Source organism: Ctenocephalides felis, unplaced genomic scaffold, assembly GCF_003426905.1.
Source record: "Ctenocephalides felis isolate EL2017-DRISC unplaced genomic scaffold, ASM342690v1 CF-g0.4_SCAFFOLD_00797, whole genome shotgun sequence".
In the NCBI taxonomy this organism is placed as follows: Eukaryota; Metazoa; Arthropoda; class Insecta; order Siphonaptera; family Pulicidae; genus Ctenocephalides; species Ctenocephalides felis.
Window position 1 is genome coordinate 499 of NW_020536951.1, and position 23,525 is coordinate 24,023.

Here is a 23,525-nt window from a genome sequence, read left to right on the forward strand (position 1 = left end):
TTCCTGATTTTTAATAGGTTTTGGGTTATAAAGTTGTTGCCAGTTCATCTACGCTATAAAGCAGATTATAATGAGTACGTGGACTATGACAAAAGAATTTTCTGAACCTGACCCAACTAAATGTGGAGAATCAAAGCACGAGTAGCGATAAGTCATTGCATATAAGTAAGAAATCTTTGAGTTTGGGAACTCTTAAGAATGGAGCCAAGTCTGACTCAACCTGCACCAGTAATATCATTACCAGTTGTTCCTTCAGATGACACTTTTTATTACATAGCCGTGAAAGGCTCCTTGCATGCTAGCGATTGTAATATATTTGGATTGTCCAAAGATGAACATCAGGCAATCTGCGATCGATTTCTTTGTTCATCAATGGAAGTAGTAAATGGATCTATAATTAAAGGACATTGTATTGCAGTGATTAATGCTTTAGCTGAATTAGGGTATCGTGTTGTTTCTACTACTGGTGAAGCTGAAGTCGTTTGGACATTGCAAAGAGAACTCTAGCTTGTGATTCTGCACAGTGTGTTTTGCATATTCTGTAAAGAATTAAAACTAATAATTTAAATAAAAATATCTAACCTTTATATATATATATATTATGTATTAATTAATCCAGAAGTATTCTAAAGCCAGTACTAATAAAGTCGCATAATCATGAAAATGGATGTTGCTACAAGCAACAACCGCCGCACAATCATTGGATGAAATGGATTTTGAACGTGGTATATGGAATGCTGGTGAGTCAACTTTATATAAATATAATTATACGTGGCCCATTTTGACCTCAAAGTTTTTGAAATTTTAGGGTGAATGAATTATTCCAGCATATACAGTTTTCACATATTTTAAATGTTTAACTATGTGGATTATATTATTTAGATAAAACGCAAAATTTGAAACCATTTAATTTATGTTGCCTTATTTAATTTTAATTTATAATATTGAAACATTTGTAGTTAAAAATGTTAAGAAATTTATTTTTTAGCATTGTATAATGATTTGGATCGAGTAAAAGTGCTGTTAAGACATACCTCGCCAAACATAATAGATAAGTCAGGTTATACAGCACTGCATTACGCAGCTCGGAGTGGTCATTTACTTGTCTGCCAAATTCTTTTAAGTAATGGTGCTGATGTAGATGCTAAAACAAAAGCTGGAGGAGTGACACCTTTAATGAGGGCTGTTACAGCCGGTAAAAATAAATAATTAATATTATGCTTTGAAAAAATTCTTGTAATCAATTTTTAATACTATTATTGGAATATGTTAGACACAAATATTTAAATAGAAAAGGTCATTGTAGTCTTAGATTTTAAAAATTAATATTTTGAGAGGCTACTGATCGAATATTAAATAACTGAACATATTTGAGATATTTGAAGTTATTGCGGTAGTCTGGTACATGCAAATGTTAAATTGAAATAAATATCACTATTATACTTACTTCATTTAATAATGGATTTTTTAAAGATGAGCTTCACATTCTTTCATATCTATTTCATGTATAAATGTTACAAAAGCATATATTGTATATGGTTTTAACTAATTAATTTTTGTCTAATGGATTCCATTATAAAGAGCTTTCCATTATAAAAAGTTTTCATGTGAATATTAAATTTTTCATAAGCAAAATTAATGAATTTAATAACATTACATTCAAAGGGCATGAAGACGTAGTTAAAATGTTAATTGACCATGGAGCAGATCTTTCAATTATGGACAATGATGGTAACAATTCTATTCATAGAGCTGTGCTGAGTGGCCAAATTTCTATTGCTACAATTTTGTTGCATAAAAGACCAGACCTCCAAAACATGAAAAATGGGAAAAATTTATCACTAACAGAGATTGCTCTTAATAAAGGAATAATTTTACCTTCTTGAAAAAAGAAAACGAGAAAATTAAGTTAAATCTATGTATAAAAAGTACAAAATTATTCAACACAATTATTGTCTTATACATCTATTTGATATTTTTAATAACTTGTTCAACAGATATCCTATTTTTATTATAGATCTAGTTTTTAGTATCAACATTTCATGTAACAATGTGGGTGTTACTATTTACAATTTCAAAGTTTGACCAATGTAATGTAATTATAGACTTGTATGCTAATTTCATAAAAATAAACATTTAACGATATGTTTTGTTTATTAAATTTAATTATACAAAATAAGTATTTACCTGAAGCAAGTCAATTTAATTAGGACCCAAGATCATTCACTTGCTTTGAACTTTCTAAACTCTTCGAGAATTTTGTCTCCAAGAAGTTCAATAGTTGATTTAAAAATTGTTTTACAGAAACTACTTAAACACATTTGAAATTCTGTGTTATTACAGGTCACATGTGCATAAAGTTGTCTTTGTTACTATGATACTTTATAGTTACAATTGCATGAGGAATATCTTTGGAAAAACCATGTGTTTCATGTATATCTCTTATAAAACGTAAATTTGACAATTGAAATTCATCACTATTATCACATGTGGTGTTTAGCATTGTAGCAAAATAAGTTTTAGAATTACCTGTAATCATCTCAGATTCATTCTTACCTAGACCTTTTTGAGTTTTAGTTATATTTGGTGTATCCATAGAACTATCTAGTCGAATCTGTGTTGTCACACAAGAACTAACAGAAACCGTGTCATCATCACTATCACTAATTGTAATACAATCAAAAGAGGTATTGAGGTGCATTATATTTTCAGGTTTATCATTGATCGTAGATAAATGGCTTTGTCTTTTATAGGCTTATTCGAATAGTTGTTCTCTTTATCATTCTTTTCCATTCGGTACTTCTAAGTATTGAACTTTTATTTGAGAAGTGAGTTTTGTTGATAAGCAATGAGAATAGTTTCCATAGTTTTTTTCTCCATTGTATGCTATTCTCTTTCTCTTCTTGCTGAATATTATTTTTCTAACACAGCTACTATAACCAACCAATTTTGTTCTTTTATAACATTTCTTTCTGGCATCTGAATAATTTTTGAAAAAGGTGTTTTAAATTTTTACCACACAGCATTTATTCAAACTGTTATTTATATATCAATTAGAACTTCGAAAATTACTAATTGTTGACATGCGGACATACTCAATAAACAAACAAAGTTAAGATATTAATAGCTTTAACATCAATAACTCTAATAATTATATAACTGGTTACAACCTCAATTATATACCTGGTTTCAGATTTCCTAACGCCTTGTTTTCAGCATAATCCAGATCAACCAAATTGGGATCTAAAATAATTCATTTCTTTAAATAAGTATTTATAAATGCCAGTCTGCAGAAAGTTCATGCATTATATGCTAAAACAAATATAGAAGAAATGACAACCTTAGACATAAATAAATTTGAACAATTCTTAAATTTAGGCATGTAAGTGAATTATACATGTTTCAATAAGTAATGTAGATTCCATGCAGTATAAAATTATTATGTAAATATCACTTGAAAATATATTTTAACTTCCCGAAGGAGAGTTTATGTTTTCATAAAAAAAATCCGAATTGCTAATTTTATGTTTTCTCGACGTTTCAAGCCATTCTGAATCGAATGAGACCAAATTTGGAAAAAGTATGTGTGTGTGTGTGTGTGTGTGTGAACAGATTTTTTGCCGTAAATCGACGTTTTCTCTCAAAAACTGCTGATCATCGTGCTGATTAGTTTTTGGTAGAGATCGGCCGGGCCGTTTTCTTGTAATAAAGTTTTTAAAAAAAACATTTCGACGATTTTTATGATTATTTTTTTGACGGTAGATACCATAGTCTTCTAGATCATACTAAAATATTACGGCCCTACGACAACTGGTTTAGCTTTAAAAATTCGTCAAAGTTTGCAAAAATTAGTATGGTCTTTTTGGCATTTGTCAAAATTAGAACTTTCATCGACGTTTGCTTAAAAACGCCTGAACAGATATTTAAAAAGCATTTGATGTATCTCGATGAGGATTATCGTTCCTCAGTTTCGTGCGACGATCGGCCAAGCCGTTTCTTTGTAATTTGGAAAAAGTGTTAAACCTTTCGTCCACATTTAAGCTCATACTACCGAACCTATAATACCGAAAGATATTAGTTGGGAATGATACTGATTAGTTTTAGGTGAAAATAACAACTATTAAAAAAAAAATTTAGGCCGGTTTTTATGGAACTTTTTTTGGCGATATATGTCATGGTCTTATAGATCTTACTGAATTATTACGGCCTTACGACAAGTAGTTTAATTTTAAATTCATCAAAGTTTGAGAAAATGAGTAGTTTTTTTGACGCTTGTTAAAATTAAAATTAGACGATTTAGTTGGTATAACGATAGTGTACTTGGTCTTGAACATAGTGAACCATTAAAGTCCTACGGAAACTGGTTCAATTATAATTATTGATTTTGAAAATTTGCTTTTAGAAAATACTTAGAAGATAAATACGTAAAGTGTTTGTTCGTTTGTTTGCAATGATGTGTATAAATCCATTCGAATACTTATAATCACTCATAGATTAATTTATTTTTATCGGTTAAGGCAATTATTTACACATATCGGGAAGTTCATGTAACTTGCCTCAAGGCTAAATACCAAACCAACTAGTTTATATTATATTAATCATCTAATTCAGAAAATCATATTTATAACATGTTATACAAAATACATATATCTACAACTACATCAATGATATATAATTTAGATCAGAAGTGTAAGTTTGGTTTCACATTTTCAATTTGATGTACACGGGGAAAAAGGTCATACTAAAACGAAGTAAAGCTGAGTATTAAAACGGAATAAAAAGGTAATGTCAAAATTAACAAAATGAACTTTACCACAATGGTAGTAAGAATAATTAGGAGCTCTGACTAGGTTCCTCAACATCATTCGTTTCCAAACAGATTTTCGTTTTTCTTCTACATCCTTTCTTTGTTTTAACATTAACTCCAAATCTTGTGTATCACGTAAACGATTCCTAAACAAAATTAAATATATCGGTAAAAAACAGAGATAACAATATCACTGTTTGGAATTACCTTAGATTTCGAAGCATATTTGCACTTGATGTAAATATTCACGTAATTCTTCTATTAAAAATAAACTGCAAACAAGTTTTTCATAGCTAAATATAATATATAAACGCACAAATAATTTAAAACTAGTCATATAATTAAAAACTTGGAATAACTAAAATATGGTTTAATAAATCAATTAAAACCAAACAGGTTATAACCGACACTCATATTACACAAATGACATTTATGCATTGGACAACATATTGTATGAACTATGAACCAGAACATAACCTTAAAGAATGTAGCCAATGTTGAAAACAAAAACGTTGTGATTCAAAATCAACTAACTTTTACCAACTAATTTTGGCTACTAACAATATGTTATTTACTTTTATAAAAACGAATATCAACTACGTGTAATCAATATTAATATGGCATTTAGCAACTATTAAAATTCTCATGAAGAAATTTTCAAATGCTTGTTGCAAATATTATATACTCTTCTTTTCGGTTTTCCTTTGCACTAATAACAAAACAACGGAATTTCGAATTGATATCTTTGAAACAAACAATGTAATCTGTAACCGTCTTCCTAAACAATATTAGATATGATATATTCATATTCTAATATTGACTGTCTTAATAAGTGTACATTACATAAACGTTCAATGAAAATATTAAACTAGTGGTGTATGGCATGCCTTAAGGCAAATTGCTGGAAATTTCCGTACCGTAATGAAATATTCGAGTTTTCAAATATACTATTACGAATACTGTAACTTTCATTATTTTTGCTATATCTGAGCAAATCAAATGTAAATCATAAATATATTACAAAAATATTTTATGGAAAATAAAAAAAAGATGTAATAATTTTTTATCCTCAAAAGCAATAGTTTTGTCAATACAAGCAGAAGGTTTTTTAGATCATTCAAATTTCAGTTTCAGTTTCAGCAGAAAGTTCACCCAAAAACTGCCACTATTGCACTGTACCTTCAAAATAGCGGGACCTGTCTTTGCCAAAAACTAATCACCTCTTTCCCAATCATTGCAAATTGAATGTTTTTTAGATCATTCAAAACCGATACTCCGTTCTCTCAAAAACTCGATTTGTATTCTCTGCACTCTTTGCTCCGTAACTCCGTAATGACTGGACCTGCCTTTGCTAAAACTAATCAGCACATCTCCCTATCAATAGGGATCGAATGTTTTTTAAACCATTCAAATCGGTTTGCGCCCGAAAATGTGGACGAAAAAATGCGGACATACAAAACAGACACACACACACATACATCCATTATTTTATGAGGTATGCCAAAATGTTCAGAAACTTTCAAAACGTGAAGATATGCAAAAATTTACATTTTTGATTTACAGCCTATTACTATGTCTACCCTACGGGAAGTTAATAAACATTTACAGTAAATGTTTATTAACTTAGTAAAATGATTTACTAAATTTTACTAAATAAAATTCACTTTTGCAGGATAAAGCCCGGCCGACTAATCAAACGGCCAAAACTAATCAGCACGATTACTAACTGATCTTTATAAAACAGCTTTCGTTTTTCCACATCGGTTTAGGATTCCATACGAAAATTTTGACCAAAAAATTAGAACTTAAATGCTAATTAAGAAATGCAAAACTAATTTAGCTCGAGCCGTATCGAGTTTCATTAATTAAGTTTTTGAAATTGGTGCAGGCAGTTCAGAGAAAACATTGACGAAAGGTCCTGTTAAGCTCACATGTACGTACTCACAAGTTTTTGCTTTTTTTTTATTCAACAATATATTTACAACTATCTACATAGACATTAAGTAAATCTTTTGGCAATTATATATAAAAAATGACATCGATATATAAATAGTAAAAAATACACAGTTGCATTTTTCCTTTATAAGAAGTAATGTAATGTGACACGAGTAATTACAAGCTAATTAAATCACTAAATAGTTTTCTTTTGAGTCTTCGTGTTGTGTTTGTAGATAGCAGTACGTTGGCCAACTCGTTTGGGTGTTCTTCGAGTCTGTTTTTGTGGTTAACAGCAAATCTTTTAACTTCCTCGGCTACAGTGCGCATATGTGTGTCATCATGGATCAACCAGGTGGGAGTATATTTTGGGGCGCCTAGAGCAATCCTAAGAACTTTGTTCTGAAACCTTCGAATGATGTTAGCATTACTTTTAGATGTGGTGCCCCAAAGTGCTATGCCATATGTCCAAATCGGCTTAAGTACAACTTTGCATACCAATCGTTTATTGTGTACAGAAAGATGGGATCTCCTACCCATTAAACAATATAGTTCTCGCAACTTTTCCTCAAGCTGATGCCTTTTCTTTTTCATGTAAATTTTCCAATTCAGTTTGCGGTCCAGATGCATGCCCAGATACTTTACGTGTTCGACCTGAGGAACTTCTATTTCATTCACAGTTACAGGTGGACATGCCTCGTGTTTGAGTGTAAAAGTGATGTGGGATGATTTCTGGCCATTGATCTCTAGCCTCCACAGTTTGTACCATTGATCTAATTATGTTAAGTGACGTTGAAGTTTCTCTGAAGCAGTTGTGGAATTTTCATGTTTTGAAAGAATGCAGATAGCATCAGCAAATGAGGCCATGTCTGTGTCGGGTGATGTGGGAATCAGGGGCGTAACTACCGCCGTATCAGCCGTATCAAAAATACGGGGCTCCCGAGCCAGGGGAGCCCCCAACGAGCGCAAGCAGAAAACAAAACAACAATTTCCCAAAAAATTGAATAATTTTAACGTAGTTTGCATTTCCTGTTGTTATCCAGTGGTAATGAACTTAAATTGTAAGCTAACGCTTTAAAAGAATTTATTATTTCTGCTATAATATTTCTGCAATCTCAAGCAATCAATTCAATTAGTAAACTTTCGAGCATCCGGTAAGTTAATACTCTTGTCCTCAAATCTATAAAACTAATCCAGTTTATACATTCTTCGTCGAAAATTGCAATTTGGAATTTTTATAGTTATATATTTATAACATTTTTATATTTGTTTTTGTTACTACTTAAATTTTTTGCACGACGCGTAAGTTTAATAGTTAGATTTTAATAAATATAATCAATTAAATGATTTTCAGATTTTTTTGTTTGCTGTTTCTAATTATTAATTTCATTTCTGAAACTTTACAACATGTCAGTAATGACTTACAAAAAATAGTATTTTATTACGTAATCTTTTGGATAGACTGTGCGAATTAAGATATGAAAAATAATTAAATTAGTTTGCTAAAGAAGTCAAAATAATTTGCAAAAAGATGGTTTGCAATAACTATTTTAAAGAACAAAAGACAAAAAATAATGAAGCGTTATTATGACGAGTTATCAAATGTTATTATGATGAGTTATTCCTCCCAAGATGAAAGAATTTTAGACCCGAAATCTTATTTTAATGTATACTATTGCTGTTTGGATATATTAATTTCACCAACCAAACGAAGATTTCAAAACCTTTGCGACGTAAATAGTAACATTTGTTTTTTTTTAAATAGTAACATTTGTTTTTTAAAAATCGAAAGCTAATAATTTATATCCGAGATGCATTTCTTCATCACAAATTGGCCATGAAATAGATATCGAGAATGCTTTTGTAGAGAAAACATCATAGACTTATACCACATTTAGTTTTAACTGAAGATACAATTCCTACTTACATAATATATTCCATGAAATATTTAGTGAAAGAACTTATGAAGACTTTGTAAAGGATACTTCGATGATTTTTATTTCGAGTTTAATTTTAAATTTGCATTTCTCTTATCATTTATCAAATTGTATATTTTTCCATTTGCCATGAAAATGTTGATCAATATGTCATATGTACTTACATTATTTTATAAAAATTGTGAATTATTATTTATTACTTTGTGGATTTGCTAATGTTAAAATTGTGTACATATGCCGAAAAAATAAACATACCATATAAATGTGCTTTTTCTTTTATTTCCCGGATAGTATTTATATATATATATATATATATATATATATATATATATATATCTTATATATAAAAATGGAGCTCTCTTTCAAATGTCCGAATAAAACTCGAAAACGGCTGAATCGATTTGGCCAGTCTTAGTCTTGAAAAATTCGTGCCAATCCAGAGAATGTCCAAAAGGTGAGAAATTATTTCAAATCCGCGTAGAAACTTTACATTTATAATTTGAAAATTTTTGTAGAAGCGTAATTTAAATAGAACAATGGACGGTGGCAATTTCGTGAAATGTCAAACGCTTTTGACAGATGATGTTCAATTACGTTTAATAGGATGTTTTACGCGAATATTATTTATTTGTGATAAATTTGTAGTAAGTAGTTTTGTTTGTAGTTTTATTTATATACAAAAACGTTAGTAAACGGGCCCCAAGTGTTACTAGAGACTCAAGATATAAACTTTTTCGATATGTTAATATGAAAATGCATTTTTGGCATATTTTTCTCAAACACGGTGCTCTGAAAGATCTTATTTGTATAATTATATGCTCATTGGTATTTATAAAACATTTTCTAGGTTGTTATATTATTTTTTGTTTATGTTATTTAAATTCAGAACCTAAACTTGGTATCGATCAAATGGACCTTTTGTCGAATAACATTTTTCCAGTTATAATTTTCCAGAATTTATCGCAGAATAGATAGTAATATATGAAGGTCCGGGGTTAAAAAAGCCAACCACCGATTTGTCAAAAATCAGTAAAGTTAAGCATTGTTTAACAACAATATTTGAAAGTAGAGGAAAAAAGATTTATAGCCAGCTACAAGCTTGATTTGAAAACGGTAATCTTTTCCAGTTATAATTTTCCAGAATTTATCGCAGAATAGATAATAATATATGATGGTCCGGGGTTAAAAAGGCCAACCACCGATTTGTCAAAAATCAGTAAAGTTAAGCATTGTTTAACAACAATATTTGAAAGTACAGGAAAAAAGATTTATAGCCAGCTACAAGCTTGATTTGAAAACGGTAATCTTTGAAATGGGGGAGATAAACGGTAATCTTTGAGAATCCATAATAAAAGTATTTTCTTCCGTTGGTAGTTTTTAAGCATTAGTTAAAAATGTAATTATTTTGTAAAATACCTTTAAAACTATAATAAGGCTTTAAATCTTTTTGCCACCTGCCCGTTTCAAGTTTGCCGGGTATATATATACAGGGTGGCTGATATGTATTGCAACCAATTTCAGACCGCTATCATTTCTAAACCGTTCATCAGACAGATGACAGATTTATTCCAGTGATTGTTTATTTAATTGTTTACAAGCGTACAAAAGCATTTTGATCTATTGCATTCAGAAAAAAAGTTATTCGTGATGGAAGTCCAGCGTGATAGTGCGATTGCTTCATACTTGGCTGAAAAACCTTAGGTGGCTATATTTCGAGCCCTCCAGTATTTAAATGCGAACAAATATTTTGTTTCTCGTACCATATCTCGTAACCGTGATACACTCAGTGTTGCACCGCATCCAAAAAGTGGACGAAAAAAAACACTAACAACCCCAGAAATGATCTAAAAAGTATAGGCAAAAATCAATCGAAATTCGTGTCGCAGTGGTAAAAAAATGGCCCGTGAGCTGAACATATCGCAAAAACGGATGCAACACATATTGAAAAATGAGCTTGAACTAAAACCATTGAGGATCCAAAAAGTGCAAGAGCTCATTGATGCACAAAAAAAAGTTAGACGGAAAGAAGCGAAGGGGTTGCTTCGCTTGCACGAAAGTGGCTAGTTACCGAATTTGGTTTTCTCAGATGGGAAGTCCTTCCAAATCGAGCAGTTTGTGAACAAACAAAATGATAGGGTTTACTTGCCAAAAAGGTCAGCTAAAAATTTACACCTTCGATTGGCCACCAGAACTCGAGCGCCGCCGACGGTAATGGTGTGAACCACCGTAACGGTCGATGGTGACATTCCACTCTTATTCATCGACCGTGGGATCAAAATAATTGCCGAAATTATCGGGAAAATGTCTTAAAGGCAGTATTGAAGTCCTGGGTTGACAAAAATTTTGATCGCAGACCATGGTCATTCCAACAGGACTCAGCACCATCAAACTCAGCACGCGTCTACCAAAAATGGCCTCTAAAAGAGGTTTTTCGCTTCATTTCCATCGCATAATAGCCACCAAAATCTCTGGATCTAAATTTGCTGGACTTTTGTGTCTTGGACATTTTGAAGAGTAAGGTTCGCACTAAAAAATACCAAAGTGTCGATCATCCCAAGAAGGCGCCTCGCCGGGAATGGGCCAAAATACCCCAGAGCCACTTTCGTGCAGCGTGTTATGGTTTTTCTGCCGTTTGAAGGCCATAATTCGTGCCAAAAGTGGCCAATTGGAACAAATATGAACTAATTCTAAAATTTGATGTTATTTCTGACATTTTTGCTTTTGAACAATGAAATTTAAAATGAAAATGACAAAGTTATAGCGCTTTACTTTGTTGCAATACATATCAGCCACCCTGTATATATATATTATCCGGAATTCCGATTATCCGGAATTCGGATTATCCGGAATTCGGATTATCCGGAATTCGGATTATCCGGAATTCCGATTATCCGGGATTCCGATTATCCGGAATTCCGATTATCCGGAATTCCGATTATCCGGAATTCGGATTATCCGGAATTCGGATTATCCGGAATTCGGATTATCCGGAATTCGGATTATCCGGAATTCGGATTATCCGGAATTCGGATTATCCGGAATTCGGATTATCCGGAATTCCGATTATCCGGAATTCCGATTATCCGGAATTCGGATTATCCGGAATTCCGATTATCCGGGATTCCGATTATCCGGAATTCCGATTATCCGGAATTCCGATTATCCGGAATTCGGATTATCCGGAATTCGGATTATCCGGAATTCGGATTATCCGGAATTCGGATTATCCGGAATTCGGATTATCCGGAATTCGGATTATCCGGAATTCGGATTATCCGGAATTCCGATTATCCGGAATTCCGATTATCCGGAATTCCGATTATCCGGAATTCGGATTATCCGGAATTCCGATTATCCGGAATTCCGATTATCCGGAATTCCGATTATCCGGAATTCGGATTATCCGGAATTCGGATTATCCGGAATTCGGATTATCCGGAATTCCGATTATCCGGGATTCCGATTATCCGGGATTCCGATTATCCGGAATTCCGATTATCCGGAATTCCGATTATCCGGAATTCCGATTATCCGGAATTCGGATTATCCGGAATTCGGATTATCCGGAATTCGGATTATCCGGAATTCGGATTATCCGGAATTCGGATTATCCGGAATTCCGATTATCCGGAATTCCGATTATCCGGAATTCCGATTATCCGGAATTCGGATTATCCGGAATTCGGATTATCCGGAATTCGGATTATCCGGAATTCCGATTATCCGGAATTCCGATTATCCGGAATTCCGATTATCCGGAATTTCGATTATCCGGAATTCGGATTATCCGGAATTCGGATTATCCGGAATTCGGATTATCCGAAATTCCGATTATCCGGAATTCCGATTATCCGGAATTCGGATTATCCGGAATTCGGATTATCCGGAATTCGGATTATCCGGAATTCGGATTATCCGGAATTTCGATTATCCGGAATTCGGATTATCCGGAATTCGGATTATCCGGAATTCCGATTATCCGAAATTCCGATTATCCGGAATTCGGATTATCCGGAATTCGGATTATCCGGAATTCGGATTATCCGGAATTCCGATTATCCGGAATTTCGATTATCCGGAATTCGGATTATCCGGAATTCGGATTATCCGGAATTCCGATTATCCGGAATTCCGATTATCCGGAATTCGGATTATCCGGAATTCGGATTATCCGGAATTCGGATTATCCGGAATTCGGATTATCCGGAATTCCGATTATCCGGGATTCCGATTATCCGGAATTCCGATTATCCGGAATTCCGATTATCCGGAATTCCGATTATCCGGAATTCGGATTATCCGGAATTCGGATTATCCGGAATTCGGATTATCCGGAATTCGGATTATCCGGAATTCGGATTATCCGGAATTCCGATTATCCGGAATTCCGATTATCCGGAATTCGGATTATCCGGAATTCGGATTATCCGGAATTCGGATTATCCGGAATTCCGATTATCCGGAATTCCGATTATCCGGAATTCCGATTATCCGGAATTTCGATTATCCGGAATTCGGATTATCCGGAATTCGGATTATCCGGAATTCCGATTATCCGAAATTCCGATTATCCGGAATTCCGATTATCCGGAATTCGGATTATCCGGAATTCGGATTATCCGGAATTCGGATTATCCGGAATTTCGATTATCCGGAATTCGGATTATCCGGAATTCGGATTATCCGGAATTCGGATTATCCGGAATTCCGATTATCCGGAATTCCGATTATCCGGAATTCGGATTATCCGGAATTCGGATTATCCGGAATTCGGATTATCCGGAATTCCGATTATCCGGAATTCCGATTATCCGGAATTCCGATTATCCGGAATTCCGATTATCCGGAATTCGGATTATCCGGAATTCGGATTATCCGGAATTCGGATTATCCGGAATTCGGATTATCCGGAATTCGGATTATCCGGAATTCCGATTATCCGGAATTCCGATTATCCGGAATTCCGATTATCCGGAATTCGGATTATCCGGAATTCGGATTATCCGGAATTCGGATTATCCGGAATTCCGATTATCCGGAATTCCGATTATCCGGAATTCCGATTATCCGGAATTTCGATTATCCGGAATTCGGATTATCCGGAATTCGGATTATCCGGAATTCGGATTATCCGGAATTCCGATTATCCGAAATTCCGATTATCCGGAATTCCGATTATCCGGAATTCGGATTATCCGGAATTCGGATTATCCGGAATTCGGATTATCCGGAATTCGGATTATCCGGAATTCGGATTATCCGGAATTCGGATTATCCGGAATTCCGATTATCCGGAATTCGGATTATCCGGAATTCCGATTATCCGAAATTTCGATTATCCGGAATTCCGATTATCCGGAATTCCGATTATCCGGAATTCGGATTATCCGGAATTCGGATTATCCGGAATTCGGATTATCCGGAATTCCGATTATCCGGAATTCCGATTATCCGGAATTCCGATTATCCGGAATTCGATTATCCGGAATTCGGATTATCCGGAATTCGGATTATCCGGAATTCGGATTATCCGAAATTCCGATTATCCGGAATTCCGATTATCCGGAATTCGGATTATCCGGAATTCGGATTATCCGGAATTCGGATTATCCGGAATTCGGATTATCCGGAATTCGATTATCCGGAATTCGGATTATCCGGAATTCGGATTATCCGGAATTCCGATTATCCGGAATTCCGATTATCCGGAATTCCGATTATCCGGAATTCGGATTATCCGGAATTCGGATTATCCGGAATTCCGATTATCCGGAATTTCGATTATCCGGAATTCGGATTATCCGGAATTCGGATTATCCGGAATTCCGATTATCCGGAATTCCGATTATCCGGAATTCGGATTATCCGGAATTCGGATTATCCGGAATTCGGATTATCCGGAATTCGGATTATCCGGAATTCCGATTATCCGGAATTCCGATTATCCGGAATTCCGATTATCCGGAATTCCGATTATCCGGAATTCCGATTATCCGGAATTCGGATTATCCGGAATTCGGATTATCCGGAATTCGGATTATCCGGAATTCGGATTATCCGGAATTCGGATTATCCGGAATTCCGATTATCCGGAATTCCGATTATCCGGAATTCGGATTATCCGGAATTCGGATTATCCGGAATTCGGATTATCCGGAATTCCGATTATCCGGAATTCCGATTATCCGGAATTCCGATTATCCGGAATTCGATTATCCGGAATTCGGATTATCCGGAATTCGGATTATCCGGAATTCCGATTATCCGGAATTCCGATTATCCGGAATTCCGATTATCCGGAATTCGGATTATCCGGAATTCGGATTATCCGGAATTCGGATTATCCGGAATTCGATTATCCGGAATTCGGATTATCCGGAATTCGGATTATCCGGAATTCGGATTATCCGGAATTCGATTATCCGGAATTCCGATTATCCGGAATTCCGATTATCCGGAATTCGGATTATCCGGAATTCGGATTATCCGGAATTCCGATTATCCGGAATTCCGATTATCCGGAATTCGATTATCCGGAATTCCGATTATCCGGAATTCGGATTATCCGGAATTCGGATTATCCGGAATTCGGATTATCCGGAATTCGGATTATCCGGAATTCGGATTATCCGGAATTCGATTATCCGGAATTCCGATTATCCGGAATTCCGATTATCCGGAATTCCGATTATCCGGAATTCGGATTATCCGGAATTCGGATTATCCGGAATTCGATTATCCGGAATTCCGATTATCCGGAATTCCGATTATCCGGAATTCGATTATCCGGAATTCGGATTATCCGGAATTCGGATTATCCGGAATTCGGATTATCCGGAATTCGGATTATCCGGAATTCGGATTATCCGGAATTCCGATTATCCGGAATTCGATTATCCGGAATTCGGATTATCCGGAATTCGGATTATCCGGAATTCGGATTATCCGGAATTCGGATTATCCGGAATTCGGATTATCCGGAATTCCGATTATCCGGAATTCCGATTATCCGGAATTCGGATTATCCGAATTCGATTATCCGGAATTCCGATTATCCGGAATTCCGATTATCCGGAATTCGGATTATCCGGAATTCGGATTATCCGGAATTCCGATTATCCGGAATTCGATTATCCGGAATTCGGATTATCCGAATTCCGATTATCCGGAATTCCGATTATCCGGAATTCGGATTATCCGGAATTCGGATTATCCGGAATTCGGATTATCCGGAATTCGATTATCCGGAATTCGGATTATCCGGAATTCGGATTATCCGGAATTCGGATTATCCGGAATTCGATTATCCGGAATTCGGATTATCCGGAATTCGGATTATCCGGAATTCGGATTATCCGGAATTCGATTATCCGGAATTCCGATTATCCGGAATTCCGATTATCCGGAATTCCGATTATCCGGAATTCCGATTATCCGGAATTCGGATTATCCGGAATTCGGATTATCCGGAATTCGATTATCCGGAATTCCGATTATCCGAATTCCGATTATCCGGAATTCCGATTATCCGGAATTCGGATTATCCGGAATTCGGATTATCCGGAATTCGATTATCCGGAATTCCGATTATCCGGAATTCCGATTATCCGGAATTCCGATTATCCGGAATTCGATTATCCGGAATTCGGATTATCCGGAATTCGGATTATCCGGAATTCGGATTATCCGGAATTCCGATTATCCGGAATTCCGATTATCCGGAATTCGGATTATCCGGAATTCGGATTATCCGGAATTCGGATTATCCGGAATTCGGATTATCCGGAATTCGGATTATCCGGAATTCGGATTATCCGGAATTCGGATTATCCGGAATTCGGATTATCCGGAATTCCGATTATCCGGAATTCCGATTATCCGGAATTCGGATTATCCGGAATTCGGATTATCCGGAATTCGGATTATCCGGAATTCCGATTATCCGGAATTCCGATTATCCGGAATTCGGATTATCCGGAATTCCGATTATCCGGAATTCCGATTATCCGGAATTCCGATTATCCGGAATTCCGATTATCCGGAATTCGGATTATCCGGAATTCGGATTATCCGGAATTCGGATTATCCGGAATTCCGATTATCCGGAATTCCGATTATCCGGAATTCGATTATCCGGAATTCGATTATCCGGAATTCGGATTATCCGGAATTCGGATTATCCGGAATTCGGATTATCCGGAATTCGATTATCCGGAATTCGGATTATCCGGAATTCGGATTATCCGGAATTCGGATTATCCGGAATTCGGATTATCCGGAATTCCGATTATCCGGAATTCCGATTATCCGGAATTCCGATTATCCGGAATTCGGATTATCCGGAATTCGGATTATCCGGAATTCGGATTATCCGGAATTCTGATTATCCGGAATTCGGATTATCCGGAATTCCGATTATCCGGAATTCGGATTATCCGGAATTCCGATTATCCGGAATTCCGATTATCCGGAATTCCGATTATCCGGAATTCGGATTATCCGGAATTCGGATTATCCGGAATTCGGATTATCCGGAATTCCGATTATCCGGAATTCGGATTATCCGGAATTCCGATTATCCGGAATTCCGATTATCCGGAATTCCGATTATCCGGAATTCCGATTATCCGGAATTCCGATTATCCGGAATTCGGATTATCCGAAATTCGGATTATCCGGAATTCGGATTATCCGGAATTCCGATTATCCGGAATTCCGATTATCCGGAATTCCAATTATCCGGAATTCGGATTATCCGGAATTCGGATTATCCGATTATCCGGAATTCCGATTATCCGGAATTCGGATTATTCGGAATTCCGATTATCCGGAATTCCGATTATCCGGAATTCCGATTATCCGGAATTCGGATTATCCGGAATTCGGATTATCCGGAATTCGGATTATCCGGAATTCGGATTATCCGGAATTCGGATTATCCGGAATTCCGATTATCCGGAATTCCGATTATCCGGAATTCCGATTATCCGGAATTCCGATTATCCGGAATTCCGATTATCCGGAATTCGGATTATCCGGAATTCGGATTATCCGGAATTCGGATTATCCGGAATTCCGATTATCCGGAATTCGGATTATCCGGAATTCCGATTATCCGGAATTCCGATTATCCGGAATTCCGATTATCCGGAATTCGGATTATCCGGAATTCGGATTATCCGGAATTCCGATTATCCGGAATTCCGATTATCCGGAATTAGGATTATCCGGAATTAGGATTATCCGGAATTAGGATTATCCGGAATTCGGATTATCCGGAATTCGGATTATCCGGAATTCGGATTATCCGCAATTCGGATTATCCGGAATTAGGATTATCCGGAATTCGGATTATCCGGAATTCGGATTATCCGGAATTCGGATTATCCGGAATTCGGATTATCCGGAATTCGGATTATCCGGAATTCGGATTATCCGGAATTCGGATTATCCGGAATTCCGATTATCCGGAATTCCGATTATCCGGAATTCCGATTATCCGGAATTCGGATTATCCGGAATTCGGATTATCCGGAATTCGGATTATCCGGAATTCGGATTATCCGGAATTCGGATTAACCGGAATTCGGATTAACCGGAATTCGGATTATCCGGAATTCCGATTATCCGGAATTCCGATTATCCGGAATTCCGATTATCCGGAATTCCGATTATCCGGAATTCCGATTATCCGGAATTCCGATTATCCGGAATTCCGATTATCCGGAATTCCGATTATCCGGAATTCGGATTATCCGGACTTCGGATTATCCGGACTTCGGTTTATCCCGACTTCGGTTTATCCCGACTTCGGTTTATCCGGACTTCGGTTTATCCGGACTTCGGTTTATCCGGACTTCGGTTTATCCGGACTTCGGTTTATCCGGACTTCGGATTATCCGGACTTCGGATTATCCGGACTTCGGATTATCCGGACTTCGGATTATCCGGACTTCGGATTATCCGGACTTCGGTTTATCCGGACTTCGGTTTATCCGGACTTCGGTTTATCCGGACTTCGGTTTATCCGGACTTCGGATTATCCGGACTTCGGATTATCCGGACTTCGGATTATCCGGACTTCGGATTATCCGGACTTCGGATTATCCGGACTTCGGATTATCCGGACTTCGGATTATCCGGACTTCGAATTATCCGGACTTCGGATTATCCGGACTTCGGATTATCCGGACTTCGGATTATCCGGACTTCGGATTGTCCGGACTTCGGATTATCCGGACTTCGGATTATCCGGACTTCGGATTATCCGGAACCAATAGGGTTTATTGTTTTTATAATACTTCATTGTATATAGCATTCAAACAACACATCCTTATACACTTAAAGTATTAATATTTTTGATTCTCTAGAAATTGTCTAGAATATACCTTATTTAGCAAAACAACGTTTGCCGGGTCAGCTAGTATATATATATAAATATAATATATATATATATATATATATATATATGTGTGTGTGTGTGTACATACATATAAATTATATATGTATGTACATACTATGTGTATACGCATTCCTAAGTTCATAAATGTATGTGTTAACATATACGCATATGTGTGTATGTGTGTGGTGTGTGTGTTCATATATACGAATATGCCTGTATGTATTTATGTATGTGTGTAAAAAAGGGCCCCTCCACGTATATTTTTTTTTTAAATTACGTAATTATTATGAAATATTTTCGTAATCCATATTACTTAAAATAGGCAAAATTATTACACATTTCTTACATCAATCTTACGTAAAAATGACATATGTATGTAACTTTTTTGCGTAAAAATTACATAAATATTACGGATTTTGGCTTAGTGGGGACTTATTGGTCTGTATGATGTTGTATAGGATGGATCCTTGCCAGGTTTTCGAATCAAGATAATCTTAGCTCTTTTCCAACTAGGTGTTTCAGCATTTGCATCGAGATCTTATCGTATCCTGGTGATTTACCTGATTTGGAATTTGTTATTTCTTTCTTGACTTCTGATAGGGACGTACTCACAAGTACTTTTTACAATTTTGTTATTCAACGATTTAAATAGTAATCTCAAGAAATCGGATTAACAAATCACCATATTGGATTTTCGGGCGAAAACATACGTTTATCTTCAAAAAGTAATGGATTATATATAATAATAATAATAATAATAATGGGTAATACTGCCTATGGTCATTGTCTGCCAACCCACCTAGGGCAGGTCTGTGAGATAAGTCAAACTCCAACTCGATTCAAGGAAAAAGTAGTGTGAGAGTTTTTCCCATGTTTCATTTTAAAGCCGCAAGGCCCGAGATGGGTTTATTATAAATTAGGAATATATATATATATATATATATATATATATATATATATAATTGATAATAGACATATATCCCCCTCAATCTGTAAAGATATAATTATTATATTGACTATTTATGTTTACATTAATTCTAATAAAAGAACAAATTGTTAATAAATCAATTCTGAACACTATGCAATTTGCAAGAATTACTATTATTATTCAAATAATATGATTCATATGGATCTCCCATAATATGATAATGTGTAAGCTGAAATAATTTTAACAATAATTAACATCCAATCACATTGTACAAAACATTATATTTTACAAAAGCTAGAGATATATATGTAATAAATTGTACAATAATTAAGAAATTACAAAAGTACATAAAATTATTGGTGAGCATACAAACATATGTCACAGATATATATGCATATGTACGTACATATGTATACATATTCTTGAGTTTTTTATTCAATGTTCTTTAATTTTCTTGAAATTAAAATATTTTTAAAAAATGCCTTTCATAAAGTTTATTAAAAATATCTTAATTACATAATATTTATTTTTAATTGGTATGGTTTTGTCTTCTTGTTAACTATCACAATATATAAAATACTTATTTTTTATTGAAATGCAAAAAAAAAAAATTATATGATGAATTAAGTTTGTTAACACCAAGGAAAAATTTAGGCAAATAAAAAGAGGATTTAACCAATCTTGTATGACTAATTTATTTTCTTTGTATAAAATAATCGGATGACTAGTGCTAAAAGCGTGATTGAAATCGTTCAAGTGCCAAAATGTACAATTTCAGTATTACTTTTTAATTGAACGAATTTACTGCATGCATATATATATATATATATATATATATATATATATCTATATATGTATATAAAATTTTTATTTCTCAGAAACTTCAGATAGTACACAGAGTACCACATGTCTGTAGTTTATATAAAGAAAGTGAATAATGTTATATATTCACCAAATTATAATTAAATTAACAACCAAAAATAAGGTTCAATACAAATTTTTAAAAATTTTAAATATTCATTTGATGTATAACTTCAAATAATATATTACATAATATTGATATATTCATATCATCAGATATGTAAATAGTAACAAGCATAATATTTAATAACAGTTTCGATAACAAATTAAAGATATAATAATTTAATTATGTTGCTCTAAATATCGATTAATTTTTTATTTTGTTAGTCATGATAGAACTAGGTAAAACTCACAATTTCTGAAATTAGATTGACAATGTTTAATGCATATTAAAGAAAAAATATTACGATCAACTTTTCAAACAATCTCCTAGCTTAAGGACTCATTCAATGCTCTTCTATTCAATCACATTTCAAAAACACTGCACCACAAGTCATGCAATTTATATAGTGCTATGATCATACTATTTTATCATAAGCATCTTAATATATATACATATTTTGAACATTTTATCTTTGAATACAGCGCGTTTCCAATGATGCAAAATAATGAATATTTTCAAAACAAACTTATAAAATCTAGTGCATTCATCTATAAAGTGACAATTGTTTCACATTAGACATAAAATGTACTCAATTTCCAAATTTACTAACAAAGCTAATGCTGTTCAAAGATTTTAATCGCACAAATTTACAACATTGCAAAAAGTCTGTATTGTCCACTGGGATCATTCATGGCACTTTTAAAAATACAATATAATATATATATTAGTAGCAATTATAAGGATATATAAAGGTGAATTCTAGTAACTACTTCTACTCTGTTGTCGGACCCAGTCTGGCATATAAGATGTGCACCGCAACTCCATTGTCGGACGTGTTCGACATATTACACGTGGACCGCAACTCATTTGTCAAACCCAGTCCGACAACCCTTTACATTCCTGAACGAATATGACGAGCCAACAACTGTTGGTGATGATGCGAAATTGCTGACTTGTCATATACATAAACAGCCCGAAGTGCTAAGGTTTTTTTCAACAAATATACCCTGAACAAAATACACTGTTTAGCGCTAATATTATCAGATAACCATTTCAAGACTATGGTTTGTCTCATCATCAGTCTATATTTAGATTTTGTATTATACCATATGTATATAAATATATTAATTAACAAACTGTGACAATAAGCAAAATCAGACAACTTATCCTTACAACAGATCATTATATAGACGACCTCAGTTTCCAGCATTCCATTAATAAAAATTTAACATGTTTTAAGCTCAAGAGCGTATTCTCTAGTGTACAAATTAAAATAATTGATTTTTCTTTCGTTTCATATTTTCGGTCAATATTTAAAAATATGTGTACAAAAAAAAAAATTTAATTATTTCCGGAGATACAGCTGTTTGACCATGATAATCCTTTTCGTTTTTTTTACTTTTCAATACAATGGCCACAATTTTTAGAGTTCTATTGAACCAATTTACTTGAAATTTTCAGAGAATCTTTTTTTATATCTGACATATACTAGCCTCATCCTCAAATTTGAATTTTTACTATTTAAAAAATTCGTGAAACTCAAAAATTGGTATGAAAAATAACATAGTCAAAAATATTTTCTCTTACCTAACCCTAGTATATTCCATTGCAACACATCATTTTGCAGATCAATAATTTTTTTTTCGGACCACTAGGGGGGCTGCAATCGTAGGCATGATCACACGTCAATTTTTTGAGACCCTTCACTTCAACAACTAACAATTTTTAAAATTAGTACCTTTTTTGTTTTTTACTTTTTCCTGTACTCTTGTAACAATGATAAATAAATCATAGAAAAAATGATAGTGAAAAAGGTTGATTGCCTCTTTTTAACAATGATTTAAAAATGACCTAAAATTTATGCCTATACACTAGAATACCCCCTTACCTTAAGTTTGATGTTTAGTATTAGATTATAAATTCGTTAATGCTCTTCTACTGAATGATAGAAATCCATTTCTGTGTATGTGCCTGCATGTATTCAATTTTTAAATTATCCTTATCACAAAGCAGTTCGTTCATTATATACTACAACAACAGCATCTTGATCATTGATTTGACCAGGTATGGAATTTACAATTCCACTTTGCAAGCATTGTGACCTGGACTTGCTCATTGCTATTACTGCTGCTTCATCATTACACATTCTATTTCTTTTCTTTTTACTGAAATTTACCTATAACATAATGAAACTAAATTATCTCACTATTCTAGAATACTTATCAAATATAAATATAATTGAATAACAATACAAATATTTAATGAATACACACTTGTGTGCATAGCCTTAATAAATTTCTTTATAAGTTTATTTGTAAACTTACATCACCCACTTTTGTAACATTATTGTAATATATTTAATAATAAATATTATAATATTACATGAGGGAGTGAGTTATATAAAACTTGTATATAAAAGAATAAATTGTACTTCTGTACTATCATGCATTTCCTTCCTAGTTATATCACAAATGATAATACCAAGAAGATTTTAGCCATTTTTTCAGACCATATTTTTATATGACATTATATTACAATTGGAAATATGTTTT

General features: G+C 34.3%; 2 protein-coding genes across 2 annotated transcripts; one reads left to right on the plus strand and one right to left on the minus strand.

Moving 5' to 3' along the window:
• Nucleotides 1-667: 667 nt before the first annotated feature.
• LOC113369633 (ankyrin repeat domain-containing protein 39-like) lies at nucleotides 668-1,898 on the plus strand. The gene is made up of 3 exons (XM_026610261.1): nucleotides 668-740; nucleotides 989-1,195; nucleotides 1,666-1,898. Exons 1-3 carry the CDS (start codon nucleotides 668-670, stop codon nucleotides 1,884-1,886), a joined length of 501 nt encoding a protein of 166 aa, XP_026466046.1. The 3' UTR covers nucleotides 1,887-1,898.
• An 881-nt stretch (nucleotides 1,899-2,779) lies between these two features.
• On the minus strand, nucleotides 2,780-5,111 carry LOC113369645. The gene is made up of 4 exons (XM_026610263.1): nucleotides 5,015-5,111; nucleotides 4,814-4,953; nucleotides 3,184-3,243; nucleotides 2,780-2,979 (listed from the first exon to the last, which is right to left on the minus strand). Exons 1-4 carry the CDS (start codon nucleotides 5,029-5,031, stop codon nucleotides 2,780-2,782), a joined length of 417 nt encoding a protein of 138 aa, XP_026466048.1. The 5' UTR covers nucleotides 5,032-5,111.
• Nucleotides 5,112-23,525: the final 18,414 nt, after the last annotated feature.